The sequence below is a fragment of the Rattus norvegicus genome, chromosome 17, assembly GCF_021556685.1.
Source record: "Rattus norvegicus strain SHRSP/BbbUtx chromosome 17, alternate assembly SHRSP_T2T, whole genome shotgun sequence".
NCBI lineage: Eukaryota > Metazoa > Chordata > Mammalia > Rodentia > Muridae > Rattus > Rattus norvegicus.
In genome coordinates, this window is record NC_141550.1 from 66,553,675 (window position 1) to 66,569,767 (window position 16,093).

General features: G+C 41.4%; 1 protein-coding gene across 6 annotated transcripts in view; it reads left to right on the top strand.

The window, feature by feature from the left end:
• Window positions 1-16,093, top strand: part of Chrm3 (cholinergic receptor, muscarinic 3) — a 462,709-nt gene that overhangs the window by 202,244 nt on the left and 244,372 nt on the right. For all 6 annotated transcript variants that reach the window (XM_087589759.1, XM_087589761.1, XM_087589760.1 and 3 more), the window contains 1 exon segment: window positions 14,659-14,720. Coding sequence is in view for 1 of the 6 variants with exons in the window: in XM_087589758.1 (XP_087445884.1) it covers window positions 14,659-14,720 (62 nt within the window). In the remaining 5 variants the exon portion in view is untranslated.

Sequence of the window (16,093 nt, forward strand, 5' to 3'; positions counted from 1 at the left end):
GTCTCTGACTATGTCTCTCCATGACGTCTGACATGTGTGTGCATTTCATCCCATTTTTGCCTCTCTGTGCCTCCCTTTCACACATGTGCACCCCGTCAGCCCACACCACGACTGCAGGCTCTCATCAGAGAGAAGCTCTGACAGTCGTAATTAGGAAAGGTGCCCCGAAAGAAGCATCATTCAAATAGCCCTGTAGCCCATCGGTGCTGTCTTGAAGTCTGTGGCTAAAACAAGCCGGTGATATGCATCAAAAGTTAACCTGTGCCCTGGCATCTGAAGAGACACAAAAGCCGGGAAAGTAACTGTGTTGGATAAAAACATTCATGACCATACTTATCCTTTAGAATGAGGCACAGCAAAGCATGGAAGATAAAAAAAAAAAAAAAGATGAAAAGTAACTGTGCCACATATTGTATAAGAGTTTAGACAGCACCTTAGCTTAGAATTGTTACATCATCAGTGTGACACAGTCAGGTAGCTATCAGGGCCTGCTTAGTGTGTGTCAAAGTAATGTTCAGAATTATAATGCTTATTTACAGATTGATCTCTGTCACTTCTTTCCTTATGTCTCAATTTGCCACTGATCCAAACTGCCCTAAGCTGATAGAAATACTAACTTCTATCGTGTCCAACAAAATATTTATTCTCTGGGGCTGAAAATATGACTCAGCATTTAAGAACAATCACTTCTCTTGCAGAGAGACCTGAATTCAGTTCCCAGTACCTATGCCAAGTGTCTAACGCCTGTAGTGCATAATACCAGCTCCAGCGGATATGATGCCCTCTTCTGACCTCAACTTAAAACACACACAAGTGCACACACACACACACACACACACGCACACACATACACACACGCATGCGCACACACACACAGAGGCTCACACACACACACACACACACAATTAAAAAATATTTTAAATATATATTCTCTTAGCTTAGTAGAACACATATTATGTGTGGCTAAAGGACAATCATATAGACTGGCAAAATGGCTACATGAGTAAACCTGGAATGTGACCTCAGTTTGACCTCAGACCCTCAAAACTGGTCCTCTGTGTTGCATATTGGCCACATACAGACTACACACATCACAGAATATTTTATGTATTTTTAGGCTTATTTATGTTTAGAATATGCACCACTCCCCAAATCGGTGTGTAATTTTCACAATTCTGAAAATAACTGTTGCAGTGATCAATAGTCCAGACACATAGGATTTGTGGAAATTTTCAAACTCCAGGGTATTATATTTAAATGAAAATACCTATTAGCCAAAAAGGTTTCAATTCGAGTCTCCAATACAATGGGAGAATGGCTATATTGATATTTGGCTGGCACAATTTTCAGTACTCATGCCCGCTTGGGTTTGATGTTAATAATGAGATGTTTAACGAGCCTAGTTATTTTCTTTATCTCCCAACTCAATCATAGTTTTAAAAGGTGGTCTCAGAAAAACTGTTGTTATAAGACTTAAACTATTCCCATATCAATTTATTTTACTTCTCAATTTGGAACCAATATTCAAAGTGTACACTTTCCCACTTCTCCTTCCTCGGCAACTCCCCTCAGGTTCATCCCCAGTACTCTGTCTATACCTGGCCTCTCAAGTCTGAAATGCAGGCATTATTTCTGTAAAGCCTCCATAGACCAGACAAGGGAGCTCAGCTCTGGCAAATATCTGGAAGGAAAATGACATAGTGAACCATCGCTAATACACTCTGGGGAGATCACATTAAATAGCAATGGTGACTTCTAGCTTCTATAACTCTTTCTATGCACCGCTTCTCTCCTATATACTCCAGGTTTACTGTTTTATCTCATGTTTTCAAAAAGAAAAGTGAGACCTTTGGAGATACTGGAACTTGTCAAAATCTAAAATATGGGTAGGTCTTTCTAAGAGAAAACAGACTGCCATCTGACAGTCTCTCTTCCCTGACGAGCCCCTGAGAATTGCTTATACAGAAGTGAATCACCTCTGCTTATTTAATACTAGAGCCACGGGGAGCCTTTAGTTTCTGTTTTAGGACATCAGGCAGGAGGTGAGCCTTGGCTATCAGAAAATATTGGTCATCGTTGTTTCCATTTCTGTGTGTGTGTGTGTGTTGCATGAATTTGTGTGTGCACGTATGTGTGTACGTGTACGTGTGTGTGTTGACATGTGTATTGGTGCACATGTTTTCTGAATTTTAAATCCGAGGTGGTTGATGTCAGGAATCATCCTCCACTGCTCTTCCACTCTATTCACGGAGGCGGGGTCTCTCAGTCTAACAGAGTTAGCAGACACGGCTTGTCTTGCTAGGCAGCTTGCTCTAGAAGTCAACAGTCTCTGCCTTCTGAACTGGACTTGCACGGAGACACCACACTGACACAGCATTTAAGTGGGTGCTAGAGATCTGAATCCTGGCACTTACATTTGCGTGGTGCACACTCAAACCATCGAACCACCATCTCCCAGCCCCTCCATTCATTACTCAGCCAAATGCACAGGCAGTGTGAAACTTCTAAAGGTATGTGTGAAACTTCTATAGGTATGTACAGAATTTAATCTGTACATTCGCCAGGCACCTGAAGAAAATCAACATATCTTAAGTGAAAAAGAAAAATGGCACCTTGTGTCTGATATAGGTCTCTGTCTCCATCCTTAGTGCGGACAGAAGCAACACCACAAATTTGTACCATGAACTGACACCAAAGTGAAAGTGGACCTTGGACACTGCATAGAAAGCATGTTTCTTATAGGACTCTAGATGGCCAGAGTCCTTTGCTACACTCTGTGAACAACATTTAAAAATGGTGCCCCAAGCCCAGCTCAGCCTCCTCCATTTCTCTCTTCTGCAGTAGTCATCCTGAGCTTTCATCATGGTTTTGCCTCTGTGTGTTTTTTCACTTGGGTTATTTAGTACCGATGGACATACATTAGGGACAGCTTCAGAGATAGAAGTGCCATAAATAAATAAATAAATAAATAAATAAATAAATAGCAACTTATAACCACCACTATTAACAGTACCATTACACATTGAATATGTAACCTTTTAAAACGTGATCAATCAACGTATTTACATATTGGGTACAATTAGATTTCCTACGTATCCTGACTATTGTAGTCAGGCAGGACCTGTGTCTGACCCAGTAACAGAGGCTAATCTAGAACTCACCTCACCATTAAGTCCAGGGTATCCTTAAACTTATAGAAAACCTCCTGTCTCAGTCTTCCAAGGGCCGTGATTGCTGCGTAACCCCTGACACCCAGCACATTTTGTGTAGATATTTTAATATAAGACAAAAAAGTTACTAAAAGATCATAAGACCTAGGTTTTCTGCTTTATCCATTCCTTGACATAATACATAGGATATCTTACACAACCTTTCTTTAAGATTTTTCTCTTAGGGCATCTCTTAAGTGACTTCCAGCTCTAGGCATTTGCCGCATAGATCCAGGACACCCTTGGCTGCTGGTAGTCCAATATCCAGCAGTATGTGTGCTAACCATTCACCAATCAAAAGCTCATGGAAGCCAATGTGAAAACACCAGACTCACTGAAGCCACTTGAACATTTTCCAAAAGATTATTTAACAGGAAAAACATCAGGGTATCCGATTGAGTGTGACGTTTACACTGCCTGTAGTGTTATATTTCCTGAGAACAGCTGTCCAGTTGGAATTGCAAAATTATAATTCATCATCTTCAAAGTGACCTTTCCAAATATTTAAGTAGTTGAAGTTTTAGCAAAATATAGTCTCGGGAATCATTAAAAAAAACTTTAAGAGCATGTCTGAGACTCTCAAGGTTACATTTCAAGCCTTGGTATTTGAAAGTCTGTATTCCCAAACAATGTTGTTAGATTCTTTTCAAACCCCATATTGATTGTTTTGTTGCTGCTACTGTTGTTATTGTTGTTGTTGTTGTTGTTGTTGTTGTCATTTGTTCAGCACACATTCAATACCCCCTTTTCAGGGAGATAAGTTTACTTTTCATTATAGAGTCAATGAACTTGGTAAAAATACTTACACAGACTTGAAAGCAAATTCATTATCGTCTGGACGAGACTTTGACTGAGTCGTTTTATGTTTTTCTGTACTAGAGCAGAGACAGTTACTCCTGGGCTGCTAAGCCAATGTAGCATTTTCTCTGTCTTTCCTAAGAGTCCCAGAGCCATAAAACAAGGTTTGGGAACCCTCCCTTCAGGAAAACCAAGGTCCACATCTCAGCTCACACTTCTGGCTATTCCTGCTGTGAGACTTGGGAAACATAGTATGGAAATAACCAGTGACTTTATTTAAGCATCGAATCCCTTTCTAGCATGTTACAACAGAGCTTTAGGAACATTGAGTGTGATCTAGGAAATGTTGTGAACACCTATGAAATCTCATGTGATTGCAGATTGCCTCCTTAAACCCTGTCGTGTTGACCAGTTGTCCAAATCAGACAATCTCGATGGCTCTACTGTACAATTCCTTTAAGAGTTAATTTTGTTAAAGATGATGGAACAGTAGGAAAAAATTGAACCTACGGCATGACTCTAAAACTTCTGTAGTTGTGCATATGTATGGTGTGTGTGGTGGGGTAGTGGTGTATGTCACAGCCTAGATGTGGATGTCAACGGATGACAACCTTAGGTGTGAGTCATCACTTTCTACCTCTTTAGAGATGGGGCCTCTTGTTCTCTACTCCATATGCCAGGCTAGCTCTCCTATAGCTTTCAGGGGTTCTCTGATCTCTGCCCCCTCCCCCCATCTCACCATATGCATGCTGGGATTTCAGGATTATAGCTGCCTGCACCACTGCATTCAGCTTCTCTTGGGCTCTGAGGATTTAAACTCGGGTCCTCAGACTTGTGCAGCAAGCACTTTACCCACTGAGACATCTCCCCAGCCCCACAGTTTTCAAATAAGTATACTTGAATGCGTCACACTACATGACCGACAGTTCCGGAACTACTTTCCATCACATTTCTGGTACAATGGTAAAACGATCGGTGACAGTTTGTAACTAAGGGGACCACTGGAAAGCCCCATGGAAGCATCTCTTGCGTCCAGAGTATCATTGATCATCCTTTTTATATTCTATCACTACAATCATCTCAGCCGCATCCCTAAGCATCTTGCTACACAGAATGGTTTATGAATCTCCTTGGTTCATAGCTGTTTCCTTTCTTTTTAAAAAAGATTTATTTATTTATTTATTATAAGTACATGGTAGCTGTCTTCAGACACACCAGAAGAGGGCATTACAGATGGTTGTGAGTCACCATGTGGTTGCTGGGATTTGAAGACCTCTGGAAGAGCAGTTGGCGCTCTTAACCACTGAGCCATCTCTCCCGCCCCAGTTTCCTTTCTTTTTGTTAATTATTTGTAAGAAGTTTTTCTTGCCTGCAGTGTACCAATGCAGCACTGCAGCTCTCAAGTACCAGGCTTTGACTTTACCATTTCCTCTCGTGTGGGTCATTTGTCCATTTATCTAAGCAGCAGTGAGGCACATGTGGGCACATAGATGTTTGTCAAAGTAATAAATGCACAAATACCTCGCAGGGATAACATTTCATCATGAGGAAGGCGATAAACTCCGTGTGAACCAAAGTGAGGGCCGAGATAGAGGGAATGTGCCACATACTCACATTGCCCTGTGAAAAATGCCTGACAGAACAATTTAAAGACAGACAGCCTCATTTTGTTTCAATTAGGGAATGAAGATAATTAGGGCTCTCACAGAGGAGCCAAGGTCAATTATCAGCACCCATGCCAGGCAGCCAGCAACTGATGGTAACTCCAGCTGCAAGGGATGTGATACCTCTTCTGGCTTTCACGGGGACTCACCCACACAAGACATGCACACAGAGACACATAAATAAAAATAATTAAGAATAAGACTTAGTCTGTGCACAGTTGGTGGCAATGTGGCCCAGGAACTCGGTTTGTGCATTCTCAGAACAGTGTTTGGCGAATCTCACAGCAACCTTTCTTATCTGGAACAGCAAGTAATGTGGTTTACTCTTGCAACTGGATTCAAAGTAACCTCGGCCCTAAATATTTCATCCTGGGTCTGGTTGAGTATGAATCCCAGAACGGTAAAGGGCTGAGCTGAGCCCTTTGTTTCAGGACATGCTCCTTAATTTAAGCCTATCTTTCCTCAGAGTTTATACATACATATAAATATGCACGTGTGTGTGTGTGTGTGTGCACGCGCGCGTGTGTGTGTGTGTTTACGTGTGTATGTGTGTGTATGTATGTATGGATGGATGGATGGATAAAGCTGAAATTAACTTCTTGGCTCGTTAGAGAGTCCACTCTGGTCCCTGTGAGCCTCTACAGTCAAGTTTAATACTTGATTCTGAGGTTTCTAGCCTAGTTTGCATATGACAGCTTGCATTTAAATTTTTGTTATTCAGATTAAAAATATTATAGATGTATTCTTGTGCTCTTAATTTCAGAAAGTTGGTATGAACAAATTTTGAAAGATCTAGTGCCTAGTATTGCTTTTATGATGTAATAAAAGGTTTTCTGGCAAAACCTTTTTTTTAAAAAAAAAGACTTTGAAGATTAAAGAATGAAAAAGGGAACATCCCGAAAGAAGCCAGTCTTGGATACCAAGCAGAGAAGTACCCTTGTTTGCTTGTTTAAGAGTAAATCTGCCTACAGACTTTAAACTGGAGCAAAGACACATACGTCTCTGTCTTCTAGACTGTTCCAAAGTGCTGGGGTTGAGTCTGGCTGTTCTACTGTTAGAGCGATGGCCTGAGAGGATAATGTCCCCCTTGATCCTGGAAGATGGCTCTTTAGCTCCTTCGGGAAGCATCCAAGGGAAAGTCCTTTTAACAATCTAATCCCCAGGAACATTTCATCCCTCCATTCCTTGGCCCTTGTAAACATCATGACTTGGTCAGCTCTGCAAAACTGCTGAAAAAAAAAATGACATTTATTCCCGGACTTTCGTATTCATGCTATGACTTAGAGAGCCAGAGAAACTCCGGGGAGGAGAGGCACTAAGAGCAGGCTGCGATTTAAAGACTGTAATTAAAGTCACCTGGAACAGGACTTGAGAAAGGTCACCTGAAGAAAAGGATGATTAACATTTCCAACCCCTGAGCTCACCCATGTCTGCTGAAAAGCAGCATTTTAAAGATATAGCACGGTTTATAAAATTAAGCCATTTTAGGACTGGCAAATTTCTTTTGTTACATTTTTTTAGCTTTTAAAGATTACAGGAAACTATTTGCAGGGTTGAAAATTTTCTAGTTATGGTTTCATGGCAGAAATAATAGCATTGACTTTTAAGGTTAGGATGTCTTTCCTCATAGGGTGACTCACTGAAGGGTGCATTTTGTAGTTTTTCTCTAAGACACGAACTCTTTTATAATCATTTCTCTGAAATATAACTACTGTTTTTATTTTTTCACTACATATTTTTTAAATTATCTCTTTATTCTTCGCCTCACAGTAATTACTCCACATAAATCTTCTTCCCAATTGGCTCTCAGCACGAAGAGTCCTTGGAACCCCAAGGGTAATGAAAGGGTATCAGTAAGAATTCATACACATAGATATTGGTATTGTCTAGGTCAGGGTTTCTATTCCTGCACAAACACCATGACCAAGAAGCAAGTTGGGAAGGAAAGGGTTTATTCACCTTACATTTCCACATTGCTGTTCATCACCAAAGGAAGTCGGGACTGGAACTCACACAGATCAGGAAGCAAGAGCTGATGCAGAGGCCATGGAGGGTGATGCTTACTGGCTTGCTGCCCCTGCCTTACTCGGTTTGCTTTCTTATAGAACCCAAAACCACCAGCCCAGGGATGGCACCACCCACAATGGGCTGGGCCCTCCCACCTTGATCACTAATTGAGAAAATGCCTTACAGCTGGGTCTCATGGAGGCATTTCCTCCAGGGAGACTCCCTTCTCTGTGATAACTCCAGCTTGTGTCAAGTTGACACACAAAAGCAGCCAGGACAGGTGTATAGCCATAAACATATGCATGAATGTAAATATCTGCACAAATTGATGAATACAGCATTGTAGATAGATCAATGGGGATAATATCCATTATAGTGAGGAAAGGGGAAATAACATAGCCTAACTTTGGATGTGACCATTTCATAACTCATGAGTCACTGCTATGGGAATACATAACTAAGTGTGCATATGTATATAAGGATTATTATTACTATACTAATGATAAGAAGAAAGAACTTTACAAAAGAACCAACTGAGTGAAGCAGATCAATTCTCAATAAAATCCTACATGAGATACATGTGTGTTGATTAAAAACACTCAACTATTATCTAGTGTGAAGGCCAAATGAATAGACATCTAGGTGGCATGGTCACTCTGGAGGAGATAGGTGTATTTCAAAGAAAGGAGGGCACAAGGAGTGACAGATATCAAACAGTTAATACCAAGGAGACCGAGAGAGGAAGGAACAAAGACCATTCATGCTTTTTTTTTAAATGGCATTTGTGATTTTAAAAAAGTAAAAAGAAAATCATCTATTGCATATTACTTGACTTTTGCGTGCCTCTTTTCAAGTTCTGCTTCTGAGTTGGGTTGCTTGGAATTAAGGCTTATAGAGGTCAAGGTTCAAGAGCACACAGGCAGAAACTAGGTGAACAATAGATGGTCCTCTCTCTGTCATCTGTGTAGGCTGCTGCTAAGTATAAAGTAAACTTATCTCATAAGTTACATGTGATGGAACATTTCAAGTCACAACAGGACCTGGTAAATAGAAAACTGCCCCTTTATGATACAAGAGGGAAGGTGAGATTGCTTAAATCCATGTGGCCTCTTTAACTCACTTCATCTGTACCAGTGACACTAACAAGACACCTTTTACCACTCTGCCTCCCAAGGCTCAAAAACATCATGAGAAGTCTAACACAAAACAAATAACTCCTTCACCCAGTTATGTCCCAGATGGAGGCCCCGACATATATTCATTGCTATGAATTACCTTCAAATTCATCCTTATAGGAGCTGGAGAAATGGTTCAGGAGTTAAAAGCACTTGGTATTCTTGCAGAGATTCCGAGTTTGGGTCCTAGCACCCATGTCAAGCAATTCGCAACCGCCTGCAACTTCAGCTCCAAGGGATCTGGTACTTCTGAGATCCCTTGTATGTGCACACTAACAGGCAGGCGTGCACACTCACATGCAGAATCATGTATTAAAAATAAAAGTTTCTTAGAAGCAATTACTATAAAAGGAGTTGATGGAGTATGAAAAGTGTTATGCCGAGATCTACTCCTTTGGAAATTGATAGACACTAAAATGTTTACCTTAATAAATGGAGCTGGAGTTTGGGGTGTTACTTTTTTATCCTTATACTGAAAAATGTCAGTAAACAGGAAAGCGTTGAGTAAATGTCTACTTTGTCTTCAGCCATAGCCTATTTAAAATTCAGATTTCATTTGAAACTTACTGTGAACAACAAAAAACTGTTATTCAGAATCCATAAGAATTGAGCTAAGATGAATTTTCAGCTTCAATTTTCAAGGGCTTTAAAAAAAGTCAAAACTGAAACTAACCTCCATTTGGTTTTTGTATACATTAGAATTGAATAATAAACAGGAGGACTGGATATTAAAAATCACACGTGTTTGTTTTATGCCAAGTTCTTCTTCGGTTTTTCCTGAGTCCTTTAGTATATGCTATAAATGGAAGTGACATTTAATTGCTTGAAGCAGCCAACAAGTTTAGTCTCTACTTTGATTTTATATGGTCCTGTGCTGCCCCATTAAATCGTGGAAGTGTTTGTTATGGTGCATGAAATCTAAACATTTGCTAGTGGGAGTGGGAGTGGGAGTGGGAGTGGGAGTGGGAGGGCCCAGCCCATTGTGGGGAGCACCATCCTTAGGCAAACGGACCTGAGTTGCATAAGAACTGTAGCTGAGCAAGTCAGGAAGGAGCGCTCGATGTGGTTCCTACTTCAGTTCCTGCCTCCAGTTTCCTGCACCAAGAGTCTGTCTTTAATTCCCATAAGCATGGCCTGTATGTAACTTTAAGTCAAGTACCTCCTTTCCTTCTCAAATTGCTCGTGTCTATCTCAGCAAACAGAAAACAAACTGGGACAAATTCTGGTAAATATTTGTTGTGGCTTTTCCTACTAATCATAGTGTATGGACCTGCCAGCCAGTCCATTTATTTGCTGGACAAGGCTTTGGGACAGTTACTGGCCCTTTATTGGACCTGTGGGTTTCATTTACCAATTGAAAATAAGGACCAGCACTTACTATCCCAGCTCCTTTTGATTGCTGCTGTTTTGGGTTCTTATATATCAGATGAGGTCATTTTATTTAAAGAACTATTTAGCGCTGAGAAGATAGCGCCCCTGATAAAGAGCCTTCTGCATAAGCCCGGGGACCTGAGTTCTATCCTTGGTACCCATGGGAAAAGCCTGGATAGTGGCATTCCATTTTAATCCCAGAGCTAGAGAAGTAGGAACAAGAGGATCCCTAGCTCAAAGGCCAGCCAGCCTAGCCGATTCAGTAAACCCCAGGTACCAATGAGAGACCCTGTGTCAGAAGCACAAGGTGAGTGACATCTGAGGGACAGTACCCAACGTTGTCCTCTGACTTCCATATGCACATAAGTGCATACACACGTATGCACACACACATACACACACATACATGCATGAACATACATGCATGCACATACACCCACACATATACACATGCACACACACACAAAGACAAATACACACACACATACATAAACACACACACACACACACACACACACACACACACACACACACCACTCCATGTTGTAAATTACTTTGTTTCCCCTACTCTGAATCGACCAATGAGAAGTGAGATGAGGGACAGATCAGAGAGTGGGTGACTTCTGCCTGAGCATCAACAAGAAAGTAATGCCAATGAGCCTTGCCTAGTCTCTGAGTTTAAGTGCTATATTTATCATAAACCCATAAAAAGACTTTCAATCTCAATTTTGCCAAAGCACTTTTTATTTTGGTCTTCAAATAAATCAGACTAGCAAACTTTGAAATTGAAATGGGAATGTTTTGATTGCCCCTAAGGGTCCAAGATCTAATTTCGGGCAAATTCAAGAGTTAAATTAGTTAATTAAGCCCAGTTATTTCAAGACTGTGAACAGGTTCTATTCTATCTAAATCAGATGACTGGGGACTCATTTATCATTCACTTAAATTGAAAAAAGGGAGGGGTGGACATCTAAGCTGATGCTTTGTGTCTTTTTGGAAATAAGAGAATGTGTATCCTCAAAATAATTAAGAAGATTTAAGTTTAAAGGACATAAATCCTGTCGGATTGTCATCCAGAAAGTCCAGAGTTACACTTCACATCACCTTCTGTTATTTCAATAGTGGACAGGCGACCTAACTCTTGCATGTTGTCAATCAAAGAGTAGTTTGCATCCCATGGAAAGAAACCCATCTTTTAGCTTTCCATGGTTATTCCCCAGCACTGTGCCCCCTCTATGTTCAGCTATCTGCATAATTGTGACAGTCATCTTTGACATCGCCAGTAATATTCTAAGACTGTAACCTTCTGAACCGTGGTTCCTGGGATTTGCAAAAGCCAATCTTCTGCAGTCCGAGATTTACAGCTTACTCCCAAGTGAATGCCATGTACAATTAATTGGCAATAAAATGACTTTGAAGCCAGGACGTTTGCTAGTTTTCAAAGTGAATACTTTGCCGTATCTGATCCTGGAGAAACTTGGGGGTTTTCCACCTCAGGAACTGCTCACATATTCATTAGTGAGCAGAAACTTACAGCAACTGATTCTTTCATAATCTATTCCTCATGGACTATTGTCACATTAATGTAATCTTGTGTAAGTTTACATTACCCATGTCTATATGTTGACTTGTCAAAGCAATCTGGATCCAAGATGTCAGCACATCACGAGTCCTGGTTGTCAATTAGACAGCTTTGTTGACCAAAGTCTGCCCTGGCAAACTGACCCAATTTTAACAATGAGATTCAAACTATGGCTGATGGTTTGGTAACTGTTCTCTGGAATTCGGTAGGATAGGGAGAGGTGATTTACCTGCATATGAAAGGAATCATCTGGCTACACATTCGCCCTGGAGTTCAGTCTTCAGTACCCACTTGAAAAGCCAAGCCTGGCCATAGACACATATAGTGCAAACGCTCTCCTATGAGAACCCCAGCAGTGATGAATGAACCCTTCATTCATCAGCATGCCCGCATGCTGCTTGCTAGATGACGATGAGAGAGAGAAACACCGCCTGCCTCCTCCCACCAAAGTATCATTGGACCACAGCTTGAGAAAGGATGGGAGTGTTTATGTGGGGCTAGGGACAGATGTTCGTTTTCAGGGATGTATTGCTGTAGAGCTGATGTTAAAGCAAGCACAAGAATGCAATGGTAGGACGCTCAAACAGAACCAGATTCAAGGTCTGGGCTGGGACGACCTAAGTCCCAGCCACACCATAGCCTCAGTTTCTTACATTGTGTGCAGTGGTTCAGGGAGAATCCCAAGGAAAGGCAAAGAATGCTATGGCAGAAACTGACTCTCAAATTGACTGATTGCTTTTCATTTTTCCATCTATTCCTTGCAGACTTACGTGACTATGATGCAGATCTATTCTTGACTTGTCAATGGCACATTCCAGTGTCTACAGATCCTTCTTAAAGTTTGCCATGTATCTCAGAGCTTTGATTGTCACAGGCCACACTCACAGAGTTTGCCTCAGTTCCCTCTTTCTTGCTGAGACAGTCCAGTGCATGTGATTTAGGCTCCCACCTACTTCTCCCTTTGAGGCTCCTCTCTGCATCTCCTAGGTAGCATCCTTCTCATCTGCACACTTCCCCCCGGTGTTTTTCCACAGTGCCTCTTCTTCATGTCTGATTAACCTTTAAAGGCGGTGCTTCCTGGGCTGTGGATCAGTCAATAAAGTGCTTGCCACATAAGATGCTAGGTGTGGTGGTACATATGTGGAATCCCAGAACTGGGGACACAGAGAATAATGTATCTCTGGGGCTTATTGGCCAGTTTACCCAACTCATTGATGAACTTCAAGCCAGTGAGACACCTTTCTTCAAAAAAGGTAGAATGTATTCCTAAGGATGACACCCAAGTTGTTCATATATATATATATATATATGTGTGTGTGTGTGTGTGTGTGTGTGTGTGTGTGTGTGTGTATGTGTGTGTGCATATATATGTGTATATATGTGTATATGCATATGTATATATATGTACATATATGTATATACATGTCACAATTATTTAAAATTAGGTTAACAAAAGAAGTGCCCCGTGTGCTGGTTAGGTTTTGTCAAATTCTCACACATCTAGATATATCTGGGATGAAGAATTTCTACTGAGGAACTGCCCTCATCAGATTTACTGTCCTCATGTCTGTACAGCATTTTCTTGATTTCTGATTGATGGGGGGGCGGGACAAGCCCTCTATTTGCAGAGCCATCTTTGATGAGCCTCAGAGGTAAAAGAAAGGTAGCTAAGCTAATCAGAAGAAGCAAGATAGTAAGCTGTGTGCTCTTCAGTCCCTGTCTCAACTTCCCTCCGTGATGAGCTGTAACCCACAGAGTGAAATAAGCCCTCTCCTCTCCGGGTCGCTATTGGTCACTATATGTTTATCACAGCAGAAAGAAAACTTGGTCACTTCTCTAAGGTTCCAGCCCTAGCACTAGAGCTTTGAAATGAGGGCTACATCTGAGTGGTTTCCTTAACATTTCATTGTGTCCATGAATGAGAGGGGGCTGCTTCTGAGATCATCACATGAGTATATTCTTGAATAGTATGGGGGCAGGTAGAATGCAGGACCTCCTCGGATATTAGGCACGTGACTTCCCTTTGAAATAAGGTGGGGGGAGGGGATGCTGAAAAGGGAGGATGGGGATGCCATTGTTCTCACTTTCAGGTGAGTGACCTTCTTTGCTACCCTGACCTTAGGGAGACTTTGGGAGGGTGGAGCTGTAGAGCCAGGAGCTCACTGGGGTTCGATTCTTCTCTTTCCCTTTCTTTCTCCCCACCTTCCATTTCTTTTTTAAACTTATTCACTTTACATCTCTCTCCCTGCCCCCTTCCTGGCCATCCCCTCCCACAATCTTTCCCTCCAGCCTCCTCCCATGGTATTCCCACACCCTGATACATCAAATCTCTGTGAGGCTAAGCACTTTCTGCCCCACTGAGGCCAGACAAGGCAGCCCGGCTAGAAGAACGCATCCCACATACAGGCAACAGCTTTTGGTATAGCCCTGACTCCAGTTTTTCAGGACCCACATGAAGATCAAGCTGCAGATCTGCCCCATACGTGCAGTGAGACCTAGGGTCTTTCTCTACCCTGAGACTCTGGGAATCCTCCAGTCTACCTTCAAGTTCTGGAATTACAGATGTGCAGCACCATACCAGGCTGTTTAGTGTAAATTCTAGAGGCTAAACTGAAATCCTCACACTTGGGTGGCAGGAGCTTTACTTACTGAGAGTGACAGATAACTTAGCTTTTCTGAATTCCTGTGTCCTCGTCGCTGGTAATATGGAAGTTCATCCTTGTGACGTATAAATTCACTTCCAGTTGGAAATTCTATAACTTTCGTATGTTGCTTCAAGATGTTTTCTCATAAACATTGCCTTCAACCTTCCCAGGGTCTTGTTCATTTGTTAACCACATTTTGTTTTCTAGTGCTGCATTCTGACTAGTGGCCAAGCACGTGACATCCCGAACTTCTGCAAAGGTACAATAAGGTAAGTGTCTTTTCTAGCTGATTCTTTGCTTTAAAGGGGGAAATCAATGACTTGATCTATATGAACTAATCAATGAGAAATACAATTGTGAGTTGGAGTTTAGAACCATTTAAATTTTCTTTTGCGTGTATCACCTTTCCCCCTTCCAAATAATGGGCTTCACTGTGGTGTCTTCATACATACATGCCATTATAATTTGTCCACATTTATCCCCAGACTTTGTGCATCTCAGTATGACTATACAGACATGCTCAATTGTGTCTTGGTAGAAATAATACTGTGTCCTTTCCTTGTGCAATTCAAATTTAAGGTAATGGCATGCTTACTGAAATTTGAAACAAGCTGGCTTTATTTTAAAATGTGTGTGTATGTAGATAGATAGATAGGTAGATAGATAGATAGATAGATAGATAGATAGATAGATAGATAGATAGATAGATAGATAGATAGATCATTTACCTCAACAGCATCAGAATGAAGAATATTTGAATTACCAGCATGTGTGTTGGTTTGTACAAACAGATCACAGTACAAATATATTCTTGAGTAGCTTCTGGGAAGGTGGTCTGCTTCTGCCAGTCTTTTAAGCTTAAGAACTATCCTTTGACTTATATTATCTTGGCTCAACCAGTCCAGAGAGATTGTGAGCACAAAGAAAGAAGATTATAAAACACACAATTTTCTTTGCATGTTACTGCTGGGTTTTTTCTATCTGTTACTATCCTACCCCAAGTCCATTCTTCTTTCCTGGAAAAATCTTGGTGTTGTGAAGGGCAGCATAGCACTTCCGCTAAAAGTCCATATCATAATGGACATGCTGACTCACATCTATAGCACCAGCACTCAGGAAACCCCGACAAAGAAAGATTGCCATGAACTTGAAGCCAGTTCTGGGCTACATAATGAGTTTCAGGTCAGTCAGGTTGCCACATGTAATCTTGTCTTGGAAGGGAAAAAAAACCTGCATCCCATCCTATCTTCCTAGTACTCTTTACTTGAGCTGTGTGACCCAGTTTGAGCCCATGAGCTTTGTTTAACAGGTGTAAAGAAAGTTTCCTCAGGAAGAATTGGGTTTTGAATGTTTCCCTTTGTTTCTGTCTGGAGGTTCTAATGGAGACACATAGCCTCAGATTTCAGTCTCAATGCAGCACACTCATAGGCATCAAGAGCATGAAGAAAAAATAACATAGACCCTGAAGAGACTGTGAGTGTGTGTGTGTGAGTGTGTGTGTGTGTGTGTGTGTGCATGTGCGTGCACACTTGCACACACACTTGCATACTCATGCATTGAATTGGCCCAGCTTTTGTTGCATCATCTGACACTCAGATCCAAGAGAGGACCAAGCCGACCCACAGCCTTCATACTGGGCCAT